Source organism: Bombus vancouverensis, chromosome 5 (assembly GCF_051014615.1).
Source record: "Bombus vancouverensis nearcticus chromosome 5, iyBomVanc1_principal, whole genome shotgun sequence".
Lineage (NCBI taxonomy): Eukaryota > Metazoa > Arthropoda > Insecta > Hymenoptera > Apidae > Bombus > Bombus vancouverensis.
The window spans coordinates 618,186-633,704 of record NC_134915.1 but is presented as its reverse complement, the minus strand read 5'-3'; the positions used below and the strand labels follow the sequence as shown (position 1 = coordinate 633,704).

General features: G+C 31.2%; 1 protein-coding gene across 1 annotated transcript; it reads left to right on the top strand.

Annotated features, from left to right (window-relative positions):
• Positions 1 to 222: 222 nt before the first annotated feature.
• LOC117156421 (uncharacterized) lies at positions 223 to 13,533 on the top strand. The gene is made up of 5 exons (XM_033333398.2): positions 223 to 661; positions 1,076 to 1,143; positions 1,242 to 2,249; positions 2,486 to 2,815; positions 3,838 to 13,533. Exons 1-5 carry the CDS (start codon positions 250 to 252, stop codon positions 6,280 to 6,282), a joined length of 4,263 nt encoding a protein of 1,420 aa, XP_033189289.1. The 5' UTR covers positions 223 to 249; the 3' UTR covers positions 6,283 to 13,533.
• Positions 13,534 to 15,519: the final 1,986 nt, after the last annotated feature.

The window sequence follows — 15,519 nt, the reverse complement described above, 5'->3', positions numbered from 1 at the left end:
AATGTAAGTGAAAATTATGGGCAATATATAGTTCTTTATAATCAAAAAATTACAGAGAAAATAAGATTGGGGATCGAAGATTCCAATGAATAAAAATGTTCATAGTACCTCTATATCTACTGGTCTTACCCCTACTCTTTATCCGATTTCAGACGAATAGAATAAGGTCTATTCAAAAGGCGGCTAAGAAGTATCCAATCAAATGTTGCGTAGTATCGTTATGTTCAGGACGTCGCTCACAGAACCAAGATGGCATCCGAAACTGGTGCAAGTATCGTGTCAAACGAACGATGTGATGTAAATAATACGATTCAGCAAGTATTTGACCCATTACAAGCGGAAACAAACAGTGTGAAAGTGTCAAGAACAACGTGGAATAGTGTTATCAAAGAGACAAACGAATTTTCGGACGATTTCGCTCTACATTCAATTAGGACGCCCACGATTTTCTCTACAGCGTCATCGTTTAATACAAACACGGAAGGGAACGAATTACGAAGAAACGTGAATTTCATGAGCTCTTCTGGTGATGTGGAGGAACGTATTAGTTTTAAAATTCCCATTAATACTGAATTACGTACGCCTTCCTTGGAATCGCACAGCATGTCCAATCAAAGGAATGATCTGGATACTGTTACCTGTATTTCTGAACAACCAGACGGTAATATCATATTTAACTTTATTTGATGTTATACAAATACATGAACTGATATATTGATTTTATTTAAAAAATTGATATACTAAAAAGGGTCGTGTGATGTAAAAATCGTGTTGATATTTATATCAGTGAAACTATTGTTTATAGTTATTTTAATAGGTTATTACGACAGTATAAAAAAAAGAGTAAATATTTATATATAACTGTAATTGATTTAATAATATTTATTAATAAGTATTAGATACTAAAGATACATTTTTGTCGTATGACATAAAATATATTTTTATTATACTTTATGAAAACAAAACGTTTATTTTTCTACATGAAAGATAAACATAAATGTATTAAATTGTTAATCAAATTAGAAGACTAAGTTTATATTATAAAATAAATATTATGCGTATGTGTGTATTATAGGGAATCCAGATCATTGCAACAATGAATTAGTGAAAACTTTAATTGAACCAGTTCAGCATGCTATTCATGTATGTGTATTTGTTTATATTTATGAAATTTGTACGGAAGTAATAAATAACAAAGCTTTTTGAGTTGTTATTAATCAGAATTTATAATTATTTATTAGGTTGACTTAGCATGTAGTAAAGATACAACAGTATCTGGTGGACTACACACATTGTCAACAAAATTAGAAGGATGTGTAAATTTTGAACATGGTAATACACCTCAGTTAGGGGAAAGCCCTCAAAGTAATGGTGAAGTGATCAGTAGCCCAAGAAGTCCAGACTATCCTCCAAGAGTTTCTGATAGCCCAAATAGTCCAAATACAACACTTCCTAGTAGTATGACATCGCCAATTATGACCTCGACTGTTGTAATGGATACAGCAAAGTATGACTCGGAGAACAGAAGTAATTTAACTGCTAAAGTTTGTAAAAATCTTTCTTACTCATTTTGTGGACAATTGGAGAAAGTTGAAGAAGTTCCTGTTACGCAAATAAAATCAATCAAAGAAGAGAAAACAGATAATGAGATGGATACAATTCACAGGGATGTAAAATTAGAGCTTATTGAAGTAAAAACAGAATTGACAGATTCTCAAGAGCAATTAGGCATAATTAAATCAGATTGGACTGGTGATAGCATAGCTACAACAATAGTTGGTCGAACAGATGTTGCATTGTCTCATGATAAATCAGTAAATTGTATTGGCACTACTTCTTCGAGTTCCCATTCTAAATCATACTCATCTTCAAGAGAGAAACGAAGTAAAGAACATAGTGAACGACGTTATTGCTCACGATGTTATAAACGTAGTAAAATAAAACGAGCAAATATTGGGGTACAATGTAAACGAGATCGTAGTATAGTTTCATTAAGCAGTAAACCAATGTCTCATCCATTTTCAAAATCTACAAATGAAAATCTCAGGTTAAATTTGCAAACAAAAAATTATAAAATGCTTCACAATACACCAGTTAAAAGTGAGTTATTAGAAGGCCTAAAGTACAAGAAATTCATTCACATAGAGACTTATCCTAATGGTGGTGCAACTGTTGTGCATATGTATCAAGATGAAATTGATACATTATCTCATGAACAACTAGAGGAATTAGCTCAAGAATATTTTAAAGTACGTAATATAAATATAAGTTAAAAAGTTATATTAATAATAATTGAAAGTTGCTAATATAAATTAATATAATTGTCTAAAATAATTGCATTTTAATATTACTTCAATAAAATAACATATGATTGGTTAATATGGTCTATTAAAATTGATTTTAAATGATGCAAAGAATATGAACTAATATAAGTTGTACGTTATATAATGTAACAAAATGTAAATAAAAGAATTCAATATTATAGGTAGTTTTTGGAGAGGATGAAAATGGTAATGCGTATCATGTTATGGGAATAGTGCACAATGCTGCAGCATATCTTCCTGATCTTTTGGATTACATGGCAGATAATTATCCTACATTGACTGTTAAAAATGGTGTATTAGGGAGAAGCAGTGATATAGAAACTACAACTATGGTACAGTACAAAGAACAAGTGTGTAAAGCTTATAGTAATGGTACTGTTAGATATGGACCTCTCCACCAAATAAGTCTTGTAGGAACTGTTCATGAAGAAGTTGGCGGATATTTCCCAGATCTTCTACAGAAATTAGAAGAGAATACATTTTTAAAATTGGTAAGTATTGGTTCCATATTTTAAACGAAATAAATAATTAGATTTATTAAAGAAATAGAATATATATTTTTTTATTGTTTACATATGTAGTTTTTGGAAAACATGGTTTCAAATATAAAATTACTAACTTTATTCTTATGTTATTCCATATAAAGTTATGTTGTATAACATTGATATTATAATTATTTTACAATAATCTGTACAGCAATTACGAGTATACTGATATATTTTTGATATATGATTATATTGGTAATCTGTGATCTGTATGAAGCTGTGATCTGTTATAGATAGTTATAGATAGTTATAAATAAGTCAATGATACAAAGATGAAAACATTTATTGATTATTTTAATTTTTCTTTAAAAGCATTGGTCATTATCCGTGAATTTATAAACTAGTAGAAAAAGCAATTTTTGATTCTTTACTAGATGTATGTAAAAATATAAATGTATAAAATTTTAAATGTGTCTAATATCCCCAATATACATTAGTACATGCTCACAAATTTTTATTGATTTAATGATACATATTTTTATTAAATGTAGGCTATAGATACATAGCATGGGATATTTGATTCTGAAATATTAGTTTGTTTCTTTCTATATTGTACATTATAATATAAATTTAAAAATATCCTCAAAATTTTGACGTATCAACATAATGGAGTACCAATATACTTTATTTGTAGGGACACATTAAAATAATTATTTATTTCAGCTTATATTGGAGAAAGAATAAATCATATAAATATACATACAATTAAGCCAAGAGATAAAATTTTCATTTAAAAAAAGCTAGAAATCCGAAAAATTATAATATATAATAACTTACATTATAGATTAAATGTAGTAGGAACTATTTACAATAATTCTCAATGAAGCATTGATAGATATTACTCAATTATAGAATAGCCAAAAAAGAATATTTTGTTAGAAAAGAAAAGACAAGAAATGCATATTTCCACGAAAAATGAATTTATGTTTACATACATAACTTATTAAGTCTTTACCTTTTTATTTTAGACTATGCCTTGGGGTCCATTATCTATTGTAAAGATGGATACTCCTGAAGAATCAAATGATGGCCCAATTTTATGGATCAGACCAGGTGAACAGTTGGTTCCAACAGCCGATATAAATAAAAGTCCTTATAAACGGCGCAGAACAGGCATTAATGAGTTACGAAATCTACAGTATTTGCCACGCCTTAGTGAAGCTCGTGAATATATGTTTGAAGACCGCACCAAGGCACATGCTGATCATGTTGGTCATGGATTAGATAGGATGACAACAGCAGCAGTTGGTATATTGAAAGCTGTTCATGGTGGACAACCATCGGAATATAATAGAATTACGAAAGATGTTGTAGCTTTCTACGCTGGCGATTTTCCTGAACTAGTCGAAAAATTACAATTAGATCTTCATGAACCACCAATATCACAATGTGTACAATGGGTTGAAGACGCCAAATTAAATCAATTACGTAGACAGGGTATTCGTTATGCTAGAATAAATTTGTATGATAATGATATTTACTTTTTACCGCGTAATATAATTCATCAGTTTAGAACGGTTTCCGCAGTTTCAAGTATAGCATGGCACGTTAGATTAAAACAGTATTATCAAGAATCACAACACAATTCAAGTGTTAGGCATGGACGTGTTGGACACGAGCACCGTATAAAGGAGAAGAAGCCACTGGAAACTGTGAATATAGGAGACGAACAAAAAGAAAATACAAATCGTCAACGTGTAGAACAAAAACATTCTGTTGATTCGCTGGAAGAGAAAAAAGCAAAGGAAAGAGCTGCTGAATATCAAGGGAATTTAAAGAAATCAGATCATCATGGAAAACGTAAAGAAGATCGTAAGAGCAGAGACCATACAAGACATTCTTCCATTTCAAGTAAGAGGAAAGATTCTATAGAGAATAATGATAATTGTTCCAATCTTTTTAATAATAAGCCTGCAAAAACTAGTACAATAGAACAAAAACAAAACAATGGAAAGAGAGATGATAAGAGATCTGAAAGGAGACACGAAGATCGTCGTCGATCTAATGAAAAATCCAGTCATCATTCACACAGTAGTGGCAGTAGCAGCAGTAGCAGCAGCAGTAGCAGTAGTCATTGTGGGGAGAAGAAAAAATATGATTGTAGTAGTCATAAGTTAGATCATAATCGAAGTCATCACAGTCGATCCAGCACTAATACTACATCGAATAAGGAAAGCATTTCAAATATCACAGAATCTAAATCGGCGAATAAATTCAATATTTCGGGATCTTCGTCGAAAGAAGGTAAGAGACGATTGTGCCCGCCAGATGTTTGTTTGGAACATGAAAATTCTGATTGTAACACCGTTATTCTCGAGCCAACTGTGTTAACGCAACGACAGTTAATAGCGACAACTTACGCAACAGAAGTTGTTGACAAAGCGTTAGAAATTGCGATATATAAATCAAAGACTGACGTAGAGGAAGTCTGTCAATCTTTACGGACTGGTGTTGCAGAAGCTTCCAAAGAAATTCTGGAAAAAATTCATAAGGAAAGTTTTGAAATCGCTGAACAGAAGTACAAAGATGATAAGACAAAAATAGAACTATATTGTCAATTGTTGGAGATGGAAACTACATTGGCATTCACATCGAAAATGGAATGTGCAACTGAAAATGCAATAAAAGCGCTAATCGAAACGGCTGAAGATGAAGCAAAGGAAAGATCAAAAAATGAAAAAGTTTGTATATTAACTAGTGGTAACACGTGTGAAGAAAATTCATTACCAACGGCGAAAATAACAAATTCTTCCTCAATAATCTCTACGTCTCCGTTAACAGAAACCGAAAGGCACAATAATAGGAACGTTAGCAGCGATGAAAATCCATCTAAATTAGCACCCGAGGCGCATGCAGCATACCCAGAATCTAGAAGAAAGCATAGAGATGATAAAAGTTCTAGAAATCAGCGGCATAAAGACAGAAGAGATCGAGATAGGCGTGACAGAGATCACAAGAGACATCATCATCGAAGTCCTTCGTGTAATAAATCGGAGAATAAAGCAGCAGAAACTACTAGCAAAGAAGATTCATTGAAAATTATCTCACTGCCCAAAGATTGTAACATTTCTAGTAAAAGTACCGACCGAACGGATAGTAAAGACGACGATAGGAAACTGGAAAAAAGGAGGGACGGGCACCACAGTCATGGAAGGGATGGACAGAAAAGATCATCCAGCAGTCGTTCATCGAAGGATGATGCAGCATCGAGTCGTTCTCATTCATCGAGTTCAAATCACAAAAGAAAGTCGAGTTCGTCCGAAGAACATAAGGAGCTAAAAAAAGCGTGTATAGAAAAAGACGTTGTCACAACAGCAACGACAGAGGACAGTACTCTAGGCACAACATTAAGTCTGATAACAGTGACAACAGTGGCTCAGACAACAACGACAAATACCGTCGCATCGACGTGAAAAGGTGAAAATTATCTTAAGCTATAGTACAATCTGCTTACTAGACATAACAGTCCGCACGGTCGAGCTCATATGCCGATAATATTATGTGTGTGGATTCTAACTGATTTGGGTATAGTACATTTGTATTGTACGACCGGATTTACAGAAATATGAGACGCTTACCAAAATAAGAAGTATCATAAAAATATGTCAGACGTCATCAAAGTAGAAATAATTGCTACATTTTACGCAAAGACCAGTTAGAACTATTACTAATTGAAAATTTGCTACGTCATCATTTCCATGCAATTCTACACGCCTTAGCCCTAGCAAGAAAATTGAAACTGTAAAAGTAGTATTATCGTCTAAAAGCACTTTCCAAAATTGAATCGCAAAAATTATTTTACTATAAAATCCTTGAGCGTCTCATATACTGTTGAGAGTGAAAAGAGGATTAAATAAATATTTATAGAATAGGTGACCAATATGATATATGTACAAAAGAAATTTGTACAAATTTGTGATCAGAAATTCGATCGGTACGTTAGTGCCGTACATTGTACATAGATTAATACATTGCTCTATTCGAAGATTTGTGCAACAAATCTTATCTGAACTGTAAACATATGTACATATAAATGTATGTACGTATGCGCGTGTGAGGACTACGCGCATGTTTGTGTGTGGGTGTGTGTATGTGTATGATTTTGTGCATGTTTATATGCACATACTGCATGTACAGTTGCATGCGCTTATATGCGTGCATACGTGTATATGTATATGTGCGGGCGCGTACGTGCGTGTGTATATATATATATATGAATAGTTGGAAAAGAAGATAGAAATGTAAATTATTTATAGTTACATTGAACATTCTCCACAAGTTGAAGATATTGATTTACTTTAAAATTTTACTTTCCTTGTTTAAACAGATATACTAAAGAGTGAAACTTGATAACCGGTCTAAGGAAAGGATTGTTCTAACTTGTAAATTACTTAAAATTCATTTTAATGATAAAAAGAGAAACTATATCTTATGTAGTGGTTATTAAATGAAAAAAATATAACGTTCTACCAAAAGCTGTACATTAACAAAATTACACGCGTATTTTTATGTCTCTGTCACGATAAGTCTAATTATCGTAATATATTGCCGGCGAAACTATGTTAAGTGCTACTAGTTTGTGAAACTAGTTTTTTATATTTAAAGAATTTTTATTTATGCGACAAACTCGACGAAGATGAGCTTGGATAACATGCTCGATGTGTATGTATAAAGTAGTCTTACTGTGTCATATACATACAAATAATATTTAGTTTAATGATTAACAATTGATACAGGGAACTGTTGCAACAACAAATCATAATATACTTTCCGCATTCGGTTAAATGTATACAAAAAAGAACTTGCCTTTCTGGGTAAAGTGCCGGTAAATGACCGTGTAGATTTGTGCATACAGAACATTATTTAACAGTAGAAACTGTTGTAAGAAATCAATATTCGTATAAGTTAATATATTCTGTTCTACAAAAATTATAATTGGCCTATTTAACTTTATTTATGTCTAAAATTAAAAATTATTTATATAGATATTAACTTTTGGAAAATTTCAGTTTACACTTAGTACTGATAAAGCAGTAGAAAACAAAAGAACGTTCGTATGATATGTATATTGTTCTCGGATAAAGAAATTCTTTTCATTAAAATAATAAATTTTCTACAAAATAGCATTCTACTTTAACAAATTTTACAATCATTATTGCTACAAGTATAACATCTGCATCATTCAATGATCATGTTTGCACATCCTTTTGTTTTATTTAATTTTGAATTTTCTCTAAGTTTCAAAGAAATATTCTATTTAATCGTTGAATACTCGCAGAATTTTCGATCACTACTTTCATTTGCAAACTTTATTTTCCAGTAAAACATAAAAAAGAACAATATTATGCAATATATTTTACCAGTTTTTCTTTAAATAATTTTAAATGCATTGTCTGGAATTGGGTTGTAATATTTATGAAACAAAATCTATCGAGTAAAAACTTAAAATTTCAAATATATCATATTTTATGAAATATCTAGAGTAGTTTGTGTATATGTTATCTTTAAGATACTTTACACTATAAAGAGTCTGCCGTTTATGATAAACATATTATTTTGTAATATTCCTTTATATTCTTTCTCGTTCTTTTATTTTTCACATATCAGTGTGTACAGTACTGATTATGTTATTATTTCAAAGCTACATATTGCGAATATTTTCTTTAATTTTAAGTTATTTGATATCATCTTACATGTATTGCAGTATGAATAATAATATTAGTAACATTTACACATCGGTTATTATTAAGAATATCACATTAAGTTATATATATATATATATTTATATAATATGCTAAATTCATACACGTAATATTAATGTACTAGTTTGTTTTCAAAAAATCTCAGATTTTAAGATCCTCAGACTCTAACATTAAAAATATTTTTTACATGCTTGTGTCATGTGGTGATTTCTTTGTTGTATTCTTATTTAAGTTTAATATTGAACGATTTCTATTGTTTTGCAAAGCACCTATGTCGAGTCACAATTATAATATATAACAATAAATTTTGATGTTACAAAACATCTAATAGTTCTCTAGTGTTGAATTACAGCAGCATTTAGTCATGTTTTTTATATTACGTTTTACAAACAGTATTTTATTAATGCTTTAGAGATACGTCAATAATGTTTTTCAAACCCTACTTACTGATGACTTCTTTAAATAATTTTATTAGAATAATATTATAGATAAGAAAGACGTAACAAACATAAAAGACACAAGTCAGAAGAAGTAAATAGTTCCATCGACTTTATAATATTTTGCTCTTTTCCAATTAGTCGTAAATGAAATTATTTTATTTACAGATATATAGAATAACTTGTGATTAACATTATATTTCTTCTCATTTCTTTTCATGCTTTAATTTATGTAAATGTATCTAAGTATCTATACCACTGACAGGCATATAAAAAGTAATTTATAGTAATTATTATCAAAAAAATGACTACAAAACATTCTATTGATCCCACACTAATTAAATTTCCATAAATAAAATTTATGGAAGAATTTTGAGAATCTGTATTCTATACAGGGTATTACAGAACATGTGGGAGCCACTTTGGGAGCTGATCGTACACCTAAAAGAAAAAGAAACCCGTGCGGACATACGAACTATCTGTCTTTCTTTATCAGTTAGAACGAACTTTATTTTGATTTTGTGTTATCTAATTACCTTTATAGAAGATGCTGAAAATCAGCACCTTGCATTTCAAAGCAAGCCAGTAGACGTCTTGTCATGGATTTGGATGCACTCTGAATGGTTCCTGATGCTTTCTCCAATTTGTTGAGAAGCTTAGTGCTGAACTCTAGTATTTCAACATTTTTAATAGAGTTTACTCTGGTTACAAAATTCGTTCTATCTTATAAATAAAGACAGACGGAGCATACATATATATGAATGTTTTTCATTGTTTTTACATGTATAATCGGTTCTTGAAGTGGGTCCTGCATGTTCTGTACCACTCTGTATATTATCAACATAATAATTGGACCGAAAAGAAACTGAAAACAAATTATTGTTCGTTTTGCTATGTTTTATGTTATTACACGTACTAAAGGAAAACTTGTTAAAGGCGTACTTAATCTATAGTCGTCTTTCAAATTGGACCAAATTGAAATAACAACAAAATATTTACTTCACTCTGTCATAAATTATTAGATATTTGTAAATAATTGCAAAAGTCTTCTCACTTGTATGTATTATAGCGATTTCGTTGCACTGAAAGTACTTTATTGTATCGACGACTACATTTTTGCATTTATAAGAACGAAATATTTACAAATATAGAAAGTGCACATTGTCGAGATAATTATAATTTAGATTAATTTAAACTTTGGTGCAGAGTAACTACAAAAGGATGAAGATGCGATGTTTGTTTAAGAGGTATGTTACATTTCATTATTGAATTATTTTTAAAATACAGGTTCTTATATTAACATGATTTATCAATAACAGTTAAATTTAAATACTTTCATATATAGTTTTAGATAATGTATAATCATGTATATACTACTATATGATATACATATATATAAATAATAATTATTTTCACAAGAAGCACTTTAAAGTTTATACCTATTAGTTTATATTTTATAAACACTCGTTAATAATCAAGTCTTATTTCGTTTCGGGCAAAGATTTTCATGTTTCGTGAAATATATAACAAGATTTATACGTATAGCGTCGAATTGATGCATGTACTTACAATAACGATATACGTGTATGTATTTGGTTTTGCAAAAGCGAGAAGACTTTTACGATTGTGTCCAAATGAAGAAGCTTCGTATAAAATGAAACGACACAGGTGCTAAACATAAAATATTGTCGACTTTGAGGTGCCTTTAGTCTATTCGTCATAAATCACTATGATTAATCAATTTATAGACGTTACGATTATTTTCACTAGGTAGAGGATAAATATAGGATACACAGCTCTGATCCCATTTAATTGCACTTAATTTTGTTTCTGAATTGACTTTATTTTGAGAACGAGTGGATGGAGAAGGTAACCGGAAATACATACGTATAAATGATTCTCTTTATGTCGATATATGTACAGCAATCATCATCGATGTAAATACACGTAAGAGAGAAACACGATATCCAAGTTTGTTTTATACGGAAGGAGTTGCTTGTAAGATCAAGCTATCCATAGTATATTTGTCGATAAATTTGTATTACATTACAATAATACAGATACAATGTTGAAAAAGTACGAAGTAAAATAAATGTTGATACTTAACAGAGAGAAATATAGTTTATTTTAATATTTAAATATTATTAAAAATTAGTTCGATAAAACACTGAATTGAGATGCGATAGGATGTTAGTTATTTCTTTTAAGAAGAAAATAATAGAAATCGAATACACTGAGGTATTATAGCCTACATTGTTCAATCTCTTATTTTATCTAAGATGTAATGTACTGATTGTGAGATTATTAGGGTGCCGTCAGACAATCAATAATATCGTCAACATTAGAAGGTTCTCAAGGAAAATGCGGTTTGTTAATAAATATTGACAATATTGTATTGGCAATATACATATATATATACTGATCCTTTTAGTCGAGAACCTTGAAATATTGACAGTATACATACATATACGTATATGTCGGAGATGAAAAGAACACCGGAGCCTTTGGAATTTTGGATAATCCCGCAACATTGTAACCTAGAGTCTACTATAGCTGTAATCAAACAATTGTAGTTATTCAACCCGATTGTAATTATTCGAGAATTGTGATAATGAGCTTGGGCTCGAGGCGACAGTCAGTCGCCGAACGTAGCCGCGGTCACGGGATGAACGTTTTGCCTAACAAGGTATGGAGTAATTCTATAGCTCTCCTTAAAAGAAATATTCGGGGCGACGCGCGACAGTAAACATTCCAACGGTTTCTGTCCCGTGGCTCGTCACGTGCAGACCCTATTCTTCGAGTAAGATGATTGCCAGATGTCGATGCGTCTCCGCAGTACATGTTCGGCTAGCCCGAGAGCCCGTTATAAATCTTAAGGTTTAGTTAACTAAAGTCCTTCAAACAGACAAACAGTCTTTGTCCCAACTACGGGAAGATAGGGGAGACATATTTTTCAACGAGCGGCGTCTCCCACTAGCAACTTTCCCTCGAGGGCGGCTAACATCCTTTTCTAACCACCGATATGGAGATTGACCAATTAGCAGCAACGCCAATTTCCCTTACTTTCTGAACGAAGGCTTTTCTCGACGAATCCGATGATCTCGTGTCCTTAGACACACCCCATTATAGTTTTCCTCTGTGGCATGATCGGGACGGGAAAGACATTCTTTCTCGCGATCTCATTGATGAAAGGAGTAACTCTTTACGACCAGTGAATATTACGCGTCCGACTTAGATTTTGTGAGTACGTTCATCTATCATCCCGTCGACCGCGGATTCGTTATTGAACCTAGGATCATTGTCATTAGTTTCTCGAGCACCTAACTACCGCGGTTACTTGTCCGGTTCTATAATAATCGTATTTGCACTAGTCAATGTCTTCTCCATTGCATAACGACAACGTGTAACCCAAACGAAGATTCGTTTCACGCCCCTAACCCTAATTCTAATGTAAACCCGACATATACATATTGATAGACTAACGGCACCCTTATGGGATTATCAAGTATGGTCAAAAAGTTTAATCGAATGTTATTTCAATTATAATTCAATATTTATAAGTTTCTAATCATTCTTCTTTCAAATATTTCTTCTTTAACGTTATTACTTCTCTTCTGAATACAATATTGAATAAGTTGATACTCTATTATCTATATTCGCTATTTATCTGGAACAAAAGATTTCATGATGTACACGTAATTATACAGCGTATAGTGTATGTATATGTAGGTAAATATGTAGGTTCTATTTCATTGCCCTCTTAATACATACGTGTACGGTATACATTGTATAAACATAATTATCTAGGATCGTATCATTATTTTTGATCAATTTCATTTACCTATAATTTCCAAAATGTACATTTGAAATTGAAATTTGCTATTTTCATTTGTCTGATCTACCTATCTGTTACAAAGGCATTATTAATTCCCTTTTAACCGTAAGTTATTACGGGAAACCAATTGGTCGTTAAAATCAATGAATATTAAAATTTGTAGTCATTTCTTTTCATAAACGTGTTTCAGTTTCTTGGATGCATGATTTCTACTACATTATATACTAGGAAATTCTTTAATTGTTAAAAGATATACTAAGACACGATGGCTCGTTCTCGTGAAACGAACACACATACATACATATATCTCTTATTATACAAATTATAAAGATGCACATAATGGCAGCTGAAAGGATTGATCGAAAGGTCTGAGAATATACGGAATTGAATTAATCTGTATATGTGTAAATATCTAATGACTTTTACGTGACATAAATACATGTATGGTTAAAGAACGATATAAGAGTTAGAGATACACACTTGTAAAGAAATCGGTACAGGGGATATACACAATAGTTAACTAAACACGCTATTATACACAATATAATTATATTATGTTAATCATGTAAAAACTGTACAAAATTATGAATATAGTAGTATGTAGTTTTACATATTATACTTATCATATATGTAGAATTCATTTCACATCGAGTTTTTAAGGAAGAAAAATAAATTACTTTTGGTCAACCATACTGCGATTTATTATTTGAAAAATACGGTATGCCTTGTTCAGTTGGAAACGCTCAAATATCTCGAAAAATATGAATGATACGAAACAATGTTCCAGACAGAAGCCCCGCAGCTTAGGTTGACCTCCTCTTGCTCGTGTAAGGAGGTTTGCTCGTGTGCAGGGCCATTTTGGACGATTTTTAATTGTTAATAACTAAAAAATAAAACTGAAAACACAATTTTTAATTCTTGATTTTCATCTCATAAATATCCTGACACTTGTAGCCGACCACCCTGTATAGTAATAATATAATAATAATTTCTGTCTTTCAATTAATGAACTAATGAAAAGAAGTTAACCTTTTTTTTCTTAGTTTCTACGATTTTATGTTAGGAAAACATGATATCATAGGAGATGGCACAATTTCAGTGTGAAATTCTTGGCCCGTCCAAAATATTTTTCGACCGACTTTGCGAGTTTGTATCAGGAGAACATAACAGCACAAAAGGTGGCGCAATTTCGGCGGTTCTTGAAAATGACCTCGTATTCCAGGTATCACCAAAATTTCAAGAAAGGACGTCATATTACTATACCTGCCAAAATTTCAAGAAATGTCCTCAAATTCTCAGAATTTTTGAGTGTTTACATACATTGGCTTTTTTATTTACATTTTCGAAATTTTTTAATTTTTTGACGTTTCCCTTATTTTAACTTGTGAAAATAATAAGAGAGTAAAATGAAGCGGGATGAACGAAGTTAAGGATCAATGATAAGACATTCGAATTCGCTTTAAAAAATCTGTTTATTCATTGAATTTAAAAAATTATACAATAATCTTGACAATTACTATTAATTCAATAGTGACTAACGTACCTAACTATCTGCATTACGTAGAACATATTAAGAAATACAGCTTAATTCTGGTTTTAATCACGTATAATTTATACTTATTTTTACAATATAATTATTGTGCAAGCATGTCTTTATACTTATAAATTAATAGTTGCGTTTCATGTCATATTTCAGGAATTAATAATTTATAGCACTTGTTATAATATAAATACAATTGTAAATCCAAAACATAGTTACAAAACACGGAATGTAACGAAGTATAGCTAATTACAACTATTTAGAATTAACTACAACTACTTTTATCGACGTGATAAAAGTTCTGTGCTTTCTGTTGTAGTTTCCTGATGTTACAGCAAAAGTAAACTTGCAACACACAAAAGAAATATTAATTTCATTTATCTTACAGTATAAAAAACGAAATGTAAGAATACGATAATCATTTTTGGATAATATTAATTAAAAATAAATTCATTTGACGCTATAAAGACTGCTGAAAGTATTTAACAGATTCACCTATACCAGTTAATCAAGGTACTCCTCGATCGCATGCAATTTAATGAAAAATAAAAGATATCGACTGGTAGCTATAGGTTTCAATTTGGTTTAAATGTCGCGTACTTTAGTTTATCCAAGATATTAAGGATCGTAGTTGACGAAAAGATTCGAATAAAATCTCGAATAAAATAAAAATTCGAATAATCTAAATTATTGCAAGACAATTTTCAATTTGAAACGCGTGGAAACGTATGTAAACGAGAGAATGCGAGCGGGAAGCGAGCGAACACTTGTCTGAATTAATTTTTACAGTAAACTTTAATTTAACGTTAATTGGTAAATGCATTCTATGTAAAAATGTTACGTATAAGCAATTAAATTTAAAAAAATATGATATGTGTTTTAGATCTTTAAAAATGTTTTATGTACATACACAATTGCGAAGAGTTCTACCAGACAGCCACGCTGCAGCCCGCTTACCGACTAAGCATATATGTATACATGGATTTATCGACATAATACAGTAGTATTGCAAGTTGTAGACACAAGATTGCGCTGCGTTACAAATCCTAACAAGTGGATCAAGGCGCTTACTATAAACAAATTGATCAATATCGTTCGGTTATTAAGCCTCCCCCCCCCTCCGCCCCCAGGAGAAG